This window comes from Phocoena phocoena, chromosome 13 (assembly GCF_963924675.1).
Source record: "Phocoena phocoena chromosome 13, mPhoPho1.1, whole genome shotgun sequence".
Classification (NCBI taxonomy): Eukaryota; Metazoa; Chordata; class Mammalia; order Artiodactyla; family Phocoenidae; genus Phocoena; species Phocoena phocoena.
This window is the reverse complement of record NC_089231.1, coordinates 60,056,775-60,071,023: the sequence shown is the minus strand read 5'-3', so window position 1 is coordinate 60,071,023 and position 14,249 is coordinate 60,056,775. Positions and strand designations below refer to the sequence as shown.

At 50.9% G+C, this 14,249-nt stretch overlaps 1 protein-coding gene across 2 annotated transcripts in view; it reads right to left on the bottom strand.

The window, feature by feature from the left end:
- MTCL1 (microtubule crosslinking factor 1) overlaps positions 1 to 14,249 on the bottom strand; it is a 120,910-nt gene that overhangs the window by 41,760 nt on the left and 64,901 nt on the right. For both annotated transcript variants that reach the window (XM_065889977.1, XM_065889978.1), the window contains exons 4-5: positions 7,321 to 7,380; positions 718 to 1,992 (exon numbers count right to left, since the gene is read on the bottom strand). In XM_065889977.1, coding sequence (XP_065746049.1) covers positions 718 to 1,992; positions 7,321 to 7,380 — 1,335 coding nt within the window. The remainder of the gene's footprint in view (positions 1 to 717; positions 1,993 to 7,320; positions 7,381 to 14,249) is intronic.

The following is a 14,249-nucleotide window of genomic DNA, read 5'->3' as shown; positions in this document are numbered from 1 at the left end:
ACGAAGGATATGGAAACAAGGCTCCTGCTGCTTCCTCTCTGCGGTCGCGCGGCGAAAGCCACAGTCCAGGGCGGCGCACGCGAGAGCAGTCCTGGGGCTACTCCACTCGCCGCCCGCTGCTCCGGGGGTTCTCTGCCGCGCTCCTCGCCCGGCCGGGCTGTGTCGCAGAGGGAGCGGGTGGGCTGGCTGCCTACGGCCTTCAGGGCTGGACTGTCCCTGGGGCAGTGAACCCAGGCAGGGACGCACGCGCTCCCGGGAAGTCCGCTAATTATCCTGACCATGAAGTGCGTTTGTACTGCGTCTTAAACTCCTCTTTGCTTCTTCGTTGGGATGGCTGGTCGTTCGGGACGCCAAAACAAAAAAGAAGGGACAGACTGCGACGATCCTAGCGCTGCCAGCAGGATTAGCCTTGCGTCAAGAGGGAGAAGCTCTTAGCTAAGAGCAGCGGCGGTGCAGTTAAAAATAAGAGGAAAAGGGAGAAAGAAACAAGGCGACAAAAGAGAGCTAAACCAAATCAAACCAAACTGGGGGTGGGGGGTAAAGAAAAAAAAGGAGAAACCCAACCGATAGAAAGGTTTTGGTTGGAACTTGAGGCTTTAGTACAATGCAGGTTTGCGATCATAACCAAGCAGCCGTGAGCAGGATGAGCTGCAGTGCGGCAAGGCCAGCGAGGAGGAGGAGGAGGGAGCAGGGAGGCAGAGCCGGGAGCCCCCTTACCTGCAGGCCCGGGCCCAGCTCCTTCCCCAGGTTCCCGACGGGGGAGTCCCGGGACACGGAGGTCACAGAGGACAGGAAGCTGGAAGACTCGGTGAGGTGGGGCAGAGGGGACAGGCCCTCCCCCAGCCGCTCCACCTGCTCCAGAAAGGCCTGGAGCTCCTTCCTGAAGGCCTTCATCCTCGCATTGAGGGTCCCCAGCAGCTGGGGCTCCTCCTTGGCGCCCTGGACGCCGGCTCCCGACAAGGACCCACTGCCCTGCAGCGGCACGTCCGTGAAGCCGTCAGTGTCGGTGATGATGCGCTCCACGGTCCGCTCCAGCCGCTCGGCCTCGTGTCTGATGCTCGCCAGGCGCTCTGAGCCCTCCCGAGCGCGGAGCAGCTCTGTCGGGCACTCACCAGCCTCCGACGGCTTCCCGCTGCCGAAGCCCGACGTCTTCTCGAAGGTCTCCTCCGAGTCGCTCTCGCCGCCGATGGGGCCCTCCCGCCTGGGCTGCAGCGAGCGGCCGTCCTCCCCGTCGCTCTCTTTCTTGCCCGCGTCGCTGTCAGCGTCGCTGTCGCGGGGACTTGGGGCGCGCGGGCCCGGGGGCGCGGCCGGGTCACAGCGTGGGGCGCCCAACAGCAGCACCTGGTTCTCATGCTGCAGCGTCAGCACCTTCCCGCTCAGCTCCCTGATCTGCAGCCGCGCCGCTTGGAGCTCCTCCTGCAGGGGCGCTCCACCGCTCGCGCCCCCCACCGGCCACGCGGGCTCCGGCCGCGGCTCGAACTTGAACTTGCTCAGCTCGTGGGTCAACTGTCGGTTGTGGTCCTCGATCTCGGAGATGGACCTCCGCAGCAGCTCCGCCTCCTCCTCCACGAATTGCAGGTGCCGGCGCAGCTCTGCGGAGGACTCCAGGGAGTCCCCGAAGGGCGAGGTCGGAACGCCGGGCAGGGGCTCCCGGCCCGCGGCGTCGCGCTCATGCTGGCCCCGCAGGTCCTCCATCTCCGCCTTGAGGCCCCGGTTCTCCACCTCCAGCTCCACGATCTTCCGGCCCAAGATGCTGGCTTCCTCCTCCACCAGCTTCAGCCGCAGCTTCAGCTCGGCCTCCCGAGTGCTGGGCGGCCCGCCGGCCTCCCCCGTGGGGAGCGGGCTGTCCACGTCCCCGTAGAGGGCCTTGTACCTCTGCAGCTCCTGTTCCAGCCCGTCCTTCTCCCGCCCCAGCTTGGCCATCTTCCTGAGCATCAGCGAGCCCTCCTCTTTGGCAAACTGGAGCTGGCACCTCAGGTCGGCGCTGTCATCCTGCCAGGAGAGAGCAGCCCAGAGGACGGTTATTTGAAAATACCCAATGTTCCTGTTTGTGACGATTTCCCTCACACCTCGCCCCCGACACACGCACACACAAAACACCGATCTTCCCGTCAGTGCGTGGAGTCGCTCATTAGAGGGACCACGACAGAGCCACGGTGAGCCCGGGGCCTTCATGGGGGCACCGGGGACTGCTGGTGGTGGCTTTGTCACAGAACAAAGGAAACCAAACAGTTTGGAAAAACGTGCACATGAAAACCATCACCCAGGAGATGAGTGAATGAGATGAAACCCAGCCCCGTCAGCAACGCGGCGACCGCCCCCCCACCCCCGCGCTCTGCCCCCTGTTACTTTGTGGGTCCACCCTGACAAGTGAGAGACCCCAGACCCCTTGCTCAGCCTGGGGCAGGCAGACAGGCCTCTGTGGCCACTCCCACCTGTTGCCACTTACCTCCTACCTCATCAGAGGGGTGGGCCAGCACCTCACAGGTATTAACAGGATGGGGAGGCCAGGTGACCCCAAGTCAGAGCCCGGCTTTGCTGGAACCTGAGACACGGCAACCCAACTCTCCTCCTCCCCTAGCCTCCCCTCCCCCAACGAATCACAGGGATGGCATGAGGACAAATCATGAGATGACGGGCATGAGGGTGCTTTGGAAGCCAAGTTGCACAGTAAGTACCAAGCTGTGACGGTTAGTATGAAATGGTTACTGCAAACCTAATCCCGGGTGACTCGCACCCTCCTCTCCCCATGCGAACTTGACTTTGGTTACGTTCTGCGCCTTTAGTGGCTGTAACACAGCACGAAATTAAACTCAGAAACCCAAGGCAAGGTGTTAAGTGGTTTAAAACCTGAGAAGTGGTGGTCATCGGGATCCCAGAGGATTCTGGAGGGTCACTGGAGCAGGCTCGCGGCTACTAAAAGCCCACACTCCTCGGCTGAGGTCAAGAGGGCAGTTTCTGGAGCAACTGGAAAGTGGGCTCTGCCTACGCAGTGCAGGTCTCAATGCCCTGAAGCTGCGTGAACTCTTCATAGGCAGTGGCTGGCAACAGTGACCAATTTCACGAATCATTCCTCTGTGATTGGCTACCAAGTTTCAACAGGCTGTCATGGGGTCAAAGGCTTAGGCAAAGGCTCCCCCTGCCACACAAACTCAGTGATGCGCTGGGTGGTGGTCACACCCCATCAACCCAGGGGAGGCAGAGTCGTCAAACCAATCTCCACGGCAAGTCAGCCCCCCGGGGGAGGATGACTCTTCCAGATCACTTGTGTGCAAACAGGCCCGCAGGGCTGGCGCAGCTTCATCCTCAGAGAACATGGCTCATTCTCCGCCCTGTTCTTGCCGCTCGCTTACCATTGGGCAGAAAGACATAGAAACGCCTCCCTGGGTGCCCACACCTTTCCTCCTTCCACCCCTAGACCCCTCCTGCCCGAGCCACAAACCCATGGAAGGAAAGAAAAGCAGAGTGACAGGTAAGATTCAAAGAAAAATCACAGGCCAGCTGTGAGCCAGAACCACACGGAAAGCAGCCCTGGTGCTGCCCGCGCACCCTCTGAGGGACTATCTCTCACGCCACCTCTTAGCAGAGGGCCTACCGGTCCCGCTCCTTCTGTCCATGGCACCAGGGGCTGAGCGCAGAGCCCTGGGGAACCAGCCCCTTTTGTCCAAAGCAGAACCCTCAATCAAGGTCGTTGTGAAGGTCAAAAGGAACAGCATATAGATGACTGGTTTGTATGTAGCCAATCTCCACACTCTAGCACGCTGAAGCCAACCTTCTGCTTTGTCTGAAACTCAATTAATTTGGGGAAAAGGAGCCAGTAATTCTGGTTTTTTTTTTTCTGTTCGCACATCAGGAGAGTTATATATAAATGTCACTGGGAGGAGAGCATGGTCTTCGTGATCTAAGAACTTATCACATTAAGGATCTGGGTTGTTTTTGGTTAGGCAGACATAACAAGGGTGTCTGTGACTAACTGAAAATAAAGCTGTCTGCCCGGCTCAATGGAGCAAGATGGGTTATCACTGCTGGGGTAATGATATATATATATTTTTTTAAAGGGCCTACATAGAATACACGGGCTGTAAAAGACATACTATATTTAATCCTAAGGGGAAAAGCATACTTACTTGTTGATTCATTCATTCCTTCGGTAAATACTGAATACCTACTATGTACCAGAAATTGGCATGTTAAACAACCCAGTTTCTTAGAACTTTTGAGAGTAGAACAACCAAAAGCATCTTTTCAATTTTTGGTAAACATTGATTTGTAGGAAATCTATTGTATCCAAATACACAGAGAGGTCTTTGTTGTCACAGGAAGGAATGGAGTTTGAATAAACTAAAATACATATCAATGGAGATAAGATTGTCAATACTTTGTAAATGAATCAGTTTGGGGGTGACAAATCTGGGATAGGAAGACCCTTAGCCCCATCATTAACTTGATAGCCAGTGTTTGTCCTGTGTCCAAAATCACCTAAACGATCCTATCTCCCCGGAAGCACAGAAATTCAACTTCGTGCCTGGGGACAGACACAGATCGGAGAGGAGAATGTTGCCAGCCACAAGGGAACTCCACCTCCGGCCCAGGACGCAAGCCTGGGCGGATCCAGGGATGGGCAGGGCCCCAGCCGTGACCAGTGTCCTGACCCTACTTCCCTGGAAGCTCACAACTGGTGAGGCCTTGAGATGGTGGAGGCCAAGGGGCAGAGTCACCTGCACAGTTCAGGATGCTTTTGTCTCAAACCAAGATCAGAGGGTCTCAGGCCATCTCTCCCGAGGGTTTCCCCCAAAAGTTGAACTGAGAAAGCGGGGAAGGCACACGAGAGGCACATGGAGACTGGGCCTTCCCCAAGCGTTCTGTACTTGGCTGTAAGTACTCATCTGCACCCCCCTTATACAGGTAAAAAAAACCCAGAGAGCCCTGAAATTGCCTTGATTTCTAGAAACCTCGCACCATCCGCCCCCACCCCCTCTCTGCCATTCCCCGCAGTCTGATTATAAGTTACAACCATCCTTCTCTGTCTCCTTGAACTTAAACCCAGGTCAGGTCAAGAAACAAGATTCTATGATAGGGCTTCCCTGGTGGCACAGTCGTTAAGAATCCACCTGCCAATGAAGAGGACATGGGTTCGAGCCCTGGTCCAAGAAGATCCCACATGTCGTGAAGCAACTAAGCCCGTGTGCCACAACTACTGAGCCTGGGCTCTAGAGCCTGCAAGCCACAACTACTGAAGCCCGTGCACCTAGAGCCCATGCTCCACGACAAGAGAAGCCATCGCAATGAGAAGCCCGCTCGCCGCAACTAGAGAAAGCCCGCTTGCAGCAACGAAGACCAACACAGCCAAAAATAAATTAAAAAAAAAAAAAAGATTCTATGATATACCCTAGTGAGCGTCCAATTCATAGATTACCTGAGGATTGATCAACTATCCAAAAAGTCTTCCTGTTCCTTAAAGAAACTACCCACATACGAGAAATTCTAATAGATGATTAAAGCATGCTTCATTTCTATGCAACACCCATACATTACTAGGCCTGACTAAACCATGACTAACGCAGTTTTTGACAGAAAGGCCATCTCTGAAGCCAAGGGAGTGTGTGGCTTTAACAAAGGGATCAGACTTCCTCACTCAGTGGAGGCGGCTGGAGCAGTGTTTTGGGGGCTGGGTGTGCGGGCAGCTGGGCTCAGCCTGTTCTGGGGCGGGAAGCCAACTCCTTCTAATAAGATGGGGAATCACAGCCTCAGCTAAAGCAGCACGGGCTGGATACCCATCTTATCTTGTAACTGAAGACTTTCTAAAACTCAGCCAAGACTCCAGGGGAGGGGTCTAGGCTGATCTCAGGCTCCGGTTTCAGGAGATGGTCCGATAGCTCCAGGAATGCAGCGTGAAAGCAGGTCCAGTAACCTTCCCACGTGACACACCTGGTGCAGGCAGAGAAGGCAAGCAGGGCATGGAGGGGAGGACACACACAGGGCCACCGCTGCCACCACCAGCGGAAAGGCCTTGACAAGCGACAGAAATATATCACTACGGGTATATATTCTTTGGCTTGCAAGTCTGCCGTCTGGCCAGCCCCCCAGTGCTGACTGCACGTGCTCCTACCTTGCGCCGGGGCGCCAGTTTCCTCTGAGTTCTGGCTGCGGACCTGCAGTTCCCAAGGCGCTCCGTTCCACCGCTCTGCCAGACAGAAACTCCTTGCTCAACGGTCCCGCAGGCCAGGCGCTTAACCTGCTCCCGAGCCCGGGTCTCCCCTCTCCTGTCCCCAGCCTGACTGACCCTCGGGTGAGTACACTGCGCGCTCTCCATCCCGCGATGGGTAGGGATGACCCTTTTTTTAAAGAGAAGCTCTTCCCTGGTCAGGAGCCAGTACGTTGAAACAGACTCAAAGCCCAAGGGGGTTGAAGCTCCCAGTAGTGGGGACGACAGATTTTAATGTCGCCTTTCTTAGCGGATTCCAAAGGGAGATTTGGGGAGCAGAGACGTGGAGAACGGTTAACCTCTGGCATTCCTCCAGCTCACACAGCCAGGCCCTCCGTGAAGGCTGCTCTGGGGACGGGGGACTTTGGAGAGGGGAGAAAGCAAAGGGAATCAGGTGTGGGATTCACAGGGAGGCCGGCCCCGGGCCTCGGAGCTCGTAGTTTCCTGGACTTACTGCATTTCTCTAATTAGTCCTCGCTCTGAGAGCTCAGGAAGCTGACACCCCAATGATGCCTTGTTCTCGCCAACACCTAATACTAGCAGCAGTTTTTTTTGTTTTTTTTTTTAAAGAAGGAATCCAGCAAAGCGAGTGTTCAGAAAAGCTAAGGAAGTTCTGAAGGCCACGTGCCATGTGCACAGAAAGGGCCCCACTCTTACCACCTTGGAGAGAACACCTTGTTTTCAATTAGGACAATTTAAGACACCCTTCAGTTTGTGCATTAAAAAAAAAAAACAACCAACACTCAAAACGATGCTTTATGGATGACCCGACACAATGGCAGCCGTGCTCTTTTACTACTTTACTGTGTGAATGTCTTCGAGGCCAGAACGCCTGCCACCAGCTGTGAGCACGGCAGAGCCCTGCCTGAACGGCACGCAATTATGCTGCTCAGGAAGCCAGTTTGCTCTCCTCCTTCTTAAAGAAACCACCAGCTGATCGGTGCGAGAAACAAGAGCTGTTGGTTTGGGAAGACAGTTTTCACCCCACAGGGGCTTCGGATGGGTCCAGATGTTGGGGCAGCTCATGTTTCTCTGACGATATTGAAGGTGACACTAACACTTGAGAAAATTCAAAATGAGGAGACGTCGTAACATGAGTGTGGAACGCTGCTTACCTGAGCGAAGGCTTTCTTTTCTTTGTACATTTCCCGGCTGCCTCTTCTCTTCAGGGAACTCTGAAATAGATCCAGGTGACATTCTGTTACGGAGGGCGGGGGGGTCACACGGGGGAGCCGGCACTAGGTGGCAGGTCCCCACTGGGAGGGGACACACACAGTGGACGGAGGCTCTTTTTGTCACTGGAATCAAGAAACAAACTAGAGTCAACAATATGAAGGCAGTCGGGGGAATTCCCTAGTGGTCCAGTGGTTAGGACTCCGAGCTTTCACTGCCGTGGCCTGGGTTCAATCCCTGGTCAGGGAACTAAGATCCCACAAGCCATGTGGCACAGCCAAAAAAGTATGTAAATATAAATATAAAAGAATACAATACAGTACAGTAAAGGGAGCTGGGTGAGCTCAGGGAGGCCTTCGCATCCTGAGAGGCTTTAAGTCCTGATTATTGGATTTGGGGTTTTCCCCAATCCTTCAGTTTCATGAAGGAGGGAGTCTTGGGTCATTGTGACTGTGGAGGGAAGACGGGAAAAGGAAACGGGTAGGAAGTTTTGGGTAAAAGATATGTAATGTTTCTGGAGCTGCGTTACCTTCCGAATTATGTTTTGTTTGGGCTAATATCAAAATGAATTGCCATTTCCGGAGTGCCTGTGGTCAGCAGTGAGGTGAAAAGTGGTCGCAGGGAGAGACGGTGGCCCTTGTTTACGGAGAATCCAGGTTGCGACATTCTCCACGACCCCACGCCAATTCCTGATTAAACATACCTCTTAGGTCTTAGCGAGTTCATCATTTCTTCATGTGGGAAGCGGCCAGGCTGGGTCCCCGCCTAGTTTTACATGCGTTACAGCGCACCTTTGCCTGCTATGGGCAAGAAGTGTGTCTGAAGTAAATCAAAAGGCCAAGGGATGCCTGAGACAGGAGCACAGGGAGGCAGGGCAGTTCCCGCTCACGCCAAGTGCGGAGACAGAAAGAACGGCTGGAAGGAGAGCCAGAAGCTCTGAAGGGAAGACAAAGGAACTTGAAACCCGAAAGGATGGGTGTAATCACAGCACAAGTTAGAAGAAAGCAGTTTGGAAAGTTAAGAGACTCCCCCCACGGTCAGCTTCACCTGAATGAGGGGGACCTGGGTCCCCTGGGAGCTGACCCAGAGAGGGGCAGTGCCCTCTCTGCTTCGTACCTTTGTTGCACCCCGCACACTGCCCAGCCTGGGAAGGAGGCTCTCCTGCAAGTCGCCTCCATGACATCAGATCTTAACGTTAATTCACTCGGTTCTGTGTGCATTACAGTGTCTCGATGTCAGAAGGTTAGACCGTGCCATTTATTGGATGAATTTCAGGGTTGAGAAACAACTGAAATTCTAGCTGTCCCTGAGCCTCTCGGAGGCTGGAGGCCTGGGGAGAAAGGTAACTGAGAGAAGGGATAAGAAAGTAGAGAGTCGGCATGGGGTGTGGGCGCTCCCCGGCCAGCCAAGGGGGGGTGGAGGCTTGTCCCTAAAGCCCCAGCTGCAGAAGCGGCTTTCTTTCCTTTAGCTTTTTCTGTAAAAGCAGGGTCAGACTACAAAGAGAATCACCATCTCCTCCAACAGGTGAAGTTGAGCCTGTCTTAAGAAGGGCTTGAGTTTTTGTACCCATTGTAAGTAGGTTTTCCAAGGTTCTTCACGCTGCAGTGAAGGAGTTTCTTTGATCTGAATGAGCCGCGTGAGACGAACGCTTCCGACGATTCACTATAGAGAAGAGTGACGATAAAGCATCAGGGAGAGAGGCTGTTCCCGAGGCTTCAGCCTGAGGGGTTTAATTCTGGGACTGTGGTCGCAACCAGGGCCCACAGTGACTGCAGCAAGCCAGCCTTCTGCAAGCCGCCCTCCCGCATCACACCTTCCAAGAAACGGAAAACAGATTCTGCACTTGCTGAAAGAAAACTGTCTGGAAGCCAGAGGAAAGCTAGAAGTGGAGACAGAAGTTTCTGAAAATCTATGCAGAATCACAGTTGCTGCATTTCGGTGCTGGAGGAAGGGGCGCTTTCTGGGGGAGCTCCCGCTGGAGGGGCCCGGGCACAGATTCCTCTGACCCGCCCGGGTGTCTTCTTCCCTTGCCCTGCCCTGAACAAAACTGCCTGAGTCCTGTGATCCATCTAGCGAATCAGGGGACAGGCAGGAGTTTGTGGGACCCCCAACATAGATCTCCGCCACAGTGGCGACTACAACAAAAAACACTGCAAGGATTGAGATTAACCAGCAATTAAGAAACCATAAAACTTTGGTGATGGACATAAATGAATGCTAGATGTTGTCTGATGGGAAGACCTATGTTACAAAGATGTCACATTTTCCCCAAATAATTTTATAAGTCATTTTAACCAAACTCCTCTCTGTCTCCATATATACATAGTGCAACATATATACACACAAATAGTATGTGTGTGTGTGAGTATATATACATACACACACAAATACTTTTTGTATATTTGTAAGGGAGATAAGAGGATGGAAGGACTTGACAAAAAGATTAAAAATTCAACTAGATCAGGGACAGGCAAACTTTGGCCATCAGGACCAATGAACCCACAGCCTATTCTGTGACCAAGTTTTACTGGAGCACAGCCTCATCTATGGATCAGAAAAAAACAGATCTATACCATGTATTTTTAAAAATTCCAGATGACTTAAAAGTCTAAATGTAGAAATCACACACACACACACACACAAAATCCCAGAAAGAAAGAGATGAATTTCTATTTGTTCTGGGGGCATGAACTTTATAAACACAAGAAACAAAAGCTGAAACATCCAAGGAAAAGATAGAGTGGATTTATAAGATTACAATATTTTTATATTATCAAAATAAACCGGGCTTCCCTGGTGGCGCAGTGGTTGAGAATCTGCCTGCCGGTACCGGGGACACAGGTTCAAGCCCTGGTCCGGGAAGATCCCACATGCCACAGAGCGACTAAGCCCGTGCACCACAACTACTGAGCCTGTGCTCCCTGCTCTCCGCAACTAGAGAAAGCCCGCGCACAGCAATGAAGACCCAATGCAGCCAAAAATAAATAAATAAAATTTAAAAAAAAATAAAATAAAATAAACCACTTACAGTATTGAAAAGCAAACGATAAAATGGAAACAAAGATTTTTCAAACACAAGACAGACAAAAGAATACTATTCGCCAAGCAATAAAACCATCTTAATAAGAAAATAAACAAATGGCCAATAAACACGATGACTAGTAATTAAAACAACAACTTCGAGATTTGTGGACCAAAAGAAGTATGACATCCAGTGTTAGCAAGTATCCCCAGAGGCCGCCGCCCCCGACCGAACAGCAAGTCAGGGGCCGGCGAGGGGTCCTATAGCACTTCCAGTGGGCAGCTCAGCCTGACAAGTGCATATATCGTCAGCCAGGAACCCCACCTCTGGGAGCGTACCCTAAGGAAAAACGCAGAGATCTGTGTGAAGATTTGAATGAATCAAGAGTGCTCGTCACAATACCTTCTATAATAGTAAATGAATACCGCGCAGGTTATTAAAATGAGGTTTTTGAAGAATACTTAAAGATGCCAGAAATATAATACGTTAGAAGGAAAATGCAGATGACAAATACCATGTATTTTGTGACTTCACTTTATATCTAACAAGTTATAAGTATGCATATGGGGAAGGGGGGTGGGATGAATTGGGAGATGGGGATCTACGTCTATACACTACTGATACTATGTATAAAATAACTAATGAGAACCTACTGTACAGCACAGGGAACTCTACTCGATGCTCTGTGTTGACCTAAATGAGAAAGAAATACAAAAAAAGAGGGGATATATGTATATGTATAACTGATTCACTTTGCTATACAGCAGAAACTAACAACATTGTAAAGCAACTATACTCCAATAAAATTTTTTTTAGAAGTATGCATTACATGTGTATGTGAGAAAAGTAAACTAGAGAAATGTATATCAGAATGTTAATAGCGATCCTCTTCGGATGATAGAATTATGAATGAGTCAATTTTTTTTTGTGGCTTTTCAAAGTCTCCAAATTATCTACAGTGAACACTATTTCCTTTGCAATTAAAAAAAACACAAAAAAACAGGAAATTAGAATCCGTTTGTAAAGAGGTCAGAGAAAAGAGGCTATCACTGATGTCCTACGTACGGTTTCAGTAGCGCTTCATTAGAAGTTATCTGCCAACTTTTGGGTCTCTTTCCATAAGGTGATATTGTTATTATTAGTCTGGTCCTTGAGGTATGACTGGTACATATACGGTTAGCGAAAAAGACCAATAAGCCCCCTGAAGATAGCAGGAACCGGCCAGGTACCCCACGGCACTGCAGGCAGGTGCCAAGCCGTCCTGAGCCCCCGGCCGGGGTGCAGGCCCCTCTGCGCTTGCGCCTCGAGTCTCGCCCAGGCAGGGATCTGTGCTCTGGGTGCACTGGCTGGGGACCCTGGGTACAGAAGGAGTTGTATGAGCATCATGGCCGGTTCACCCCTCGGGATGACTCAGATCCAGTGGAGTGTCTCTACCAAGAAACAGTAAGGAAAGGGGTGAATGCTGACTATCAAATAAACACAACCCAGAAGGGCGGCTCCCCTGTGATTCAGTCCACTCTTCCTTTTTAGTCTGGCCAACTGCCAACAAATCAACTCTCAATTCCTACTGAGAAGGGAAAAAAATTGAGTTTGAATCCAAATTGAATCCATCTACGCTGATGCATTTGCTGAGTACTGAATGTGATTAAATAAAACATGAAGTTAGGCAATTTGGACTTGAATGTCAATTCTTAACGCTTCCTACTTTAAGTGAGCCAGTTTCTTCCAAGCCATTTCAGAAAAACTAACAAGCTCTCAATTGCTACAACGTTTCAGAGACAGGCTTTGGGCTTAAAATTTAGATTGGGAGTAAAAGGAGGCAGATGGCCCCCACTTGCCACAACTAGAGAAGGCCCCCGCACAGAAACGAAGACCCAACACAGCCAAAAATAAATAAATAAAGAGGCAGATGAAATTTAGAATGCTGTAAATCATGAGTCAGGATGGGAAGAGTAGGGATGGAAGCAGAAGATTTCAGAATTCTTAGATTCTTATTATTTAGAAAGTTGTTTGGATTTGGGGGGCTGATTTGCAGCACACAGTTTATACCATCAGAATAAGAAAATGAAGGTGCCTAGATCTTCTTCCTTTTAGGAGGACGTTATCAGCGTTCATTTCACCCACATTACAGTTCTCGTTATGTTAAGAGACGCGAAGGAAAGGGATTACCAGGTTCTCCTCCAGCCGGAGGCACGAGGTCCCGGCTGGCAGACGTTCCCTTCCCTTTCGTCTTCTCCACTGGCCCCTAAACACCGCCCAGGGAGACTGGTTCCCTTCACTCTGAAGTCAGCTGCACCACGGTTCGTCACACCGCCGGCTCCAATACACAAAAGCCCCTGGGATTCTGGGGAAAACCCTCCAAGGCCGCAGCGGGAAGGACACCCTTCTCCTCGGCCTGCCTGGGAGGGAGTTACGATGTTCACAACTGCCTCTTGCTGGATGCTTATTCGTGTCAGGCTGGATGAACTCTCTCCATACATGGAACCTAACTTACTTCTCACAGAACCCCGAGATACATGATGTATAAGATATGCTCTTATCACTGGTTAACAGACAAGAAGACACGGAAGTCAGGTCATGTTTCAAGGTCCCCCAACTTGGAGGTGGGGCACCAGCCTCACCCCGACTCCTAGCCCTCTGACCCACAGAGCCGCGCTCCAGGCCCAACAGCCCAATCTCCCCATTTGGTCTGGTTTTCTTTTTGTCTTCTTGAGGCTTCTGAGCCCCAAATGGCTGGGGTTTTTTCATCCAACTAGTCTCTCCTTTCATTAGCAAAAGAGCACCAAGGACTATTACAGGAATGGTTGCAACCTGCTAAACTCACGAGGTACCTCGAAGCAGTGAGATATTTGCTGGCACTCTTGATGATTTCCAAAGGATCTGAGGCTGCAGACAGCAAAAGTTCTTACTTGGAAAAGACAGAAAACTCATTATCAGAGGACAAAATACCACAAAGTGAATGAGGAGGAGAGGAGGAAAGTTATACTGAGCCGCTTCGGCAGAAGAAAGGTACAGCCATCAGAGTCGGAGCTGGGTGGGGATCCCTCAGCCAAGACGCAGAGGGGGAGGCCAGGGGAGCAGCTGCCCGGCCACACGCCACACCGTCCAGGGCCATGAGGCCCACTCGGATGGATGGGGACCGCCAGCACACCCAGCCTATCAGATGCCACTTTCTCCTGGGAGAAGAAAGGACATGATGATAAAAATGACAAGTCGCTGCTCATGTAAATTTGGGGACTGTGACACATACATGATTTGTAATCGTGCTGGTGGATTCATTTTAAACCTTAGAGACACGTGTCTGGAGGCCTAGTAATAAGAAAATTGCTGGTTAAACCATGTCACAGCACAGTACTCTCAACCAGACATCACAAAATAGAGATGGTAAGGTAAAACTACAAATTATCATTAATACGTGAAAAGAAACATGAAAAATCATGACTACTGGAAGACCAAAATGATGACTGCAGCAAAAACAAAGTGTCCGTTCCCCAGATTATAGGAATCTCAACTCTCGCTGTGCACATACACATGTAGGCACTCAGCCACACCACCGAGCATTACATGAAATACTGAATTAGAATCCACATTTCAGAAGCCTCTGACTCACTTCGTAGGTGATCAGTAAGGCCCTTGGGCATTCACGGAGGCTGCAAATCTATAGAAATGTTTCCCATTTGCCTGTCAGAAGTGAAGAGAAAGCTCGTGTATTTTTAAAAATAATCTGTTCCTGGCTCCCACTGGTCTACTGGAAAGAAATCTACTCGCCCGTCCTTCGAGAGAGGCCAACTATTTCCTATTCTGATGAAATACAGAAGTTAGAAGTACTCTGAAAAACAAAACCAAAAA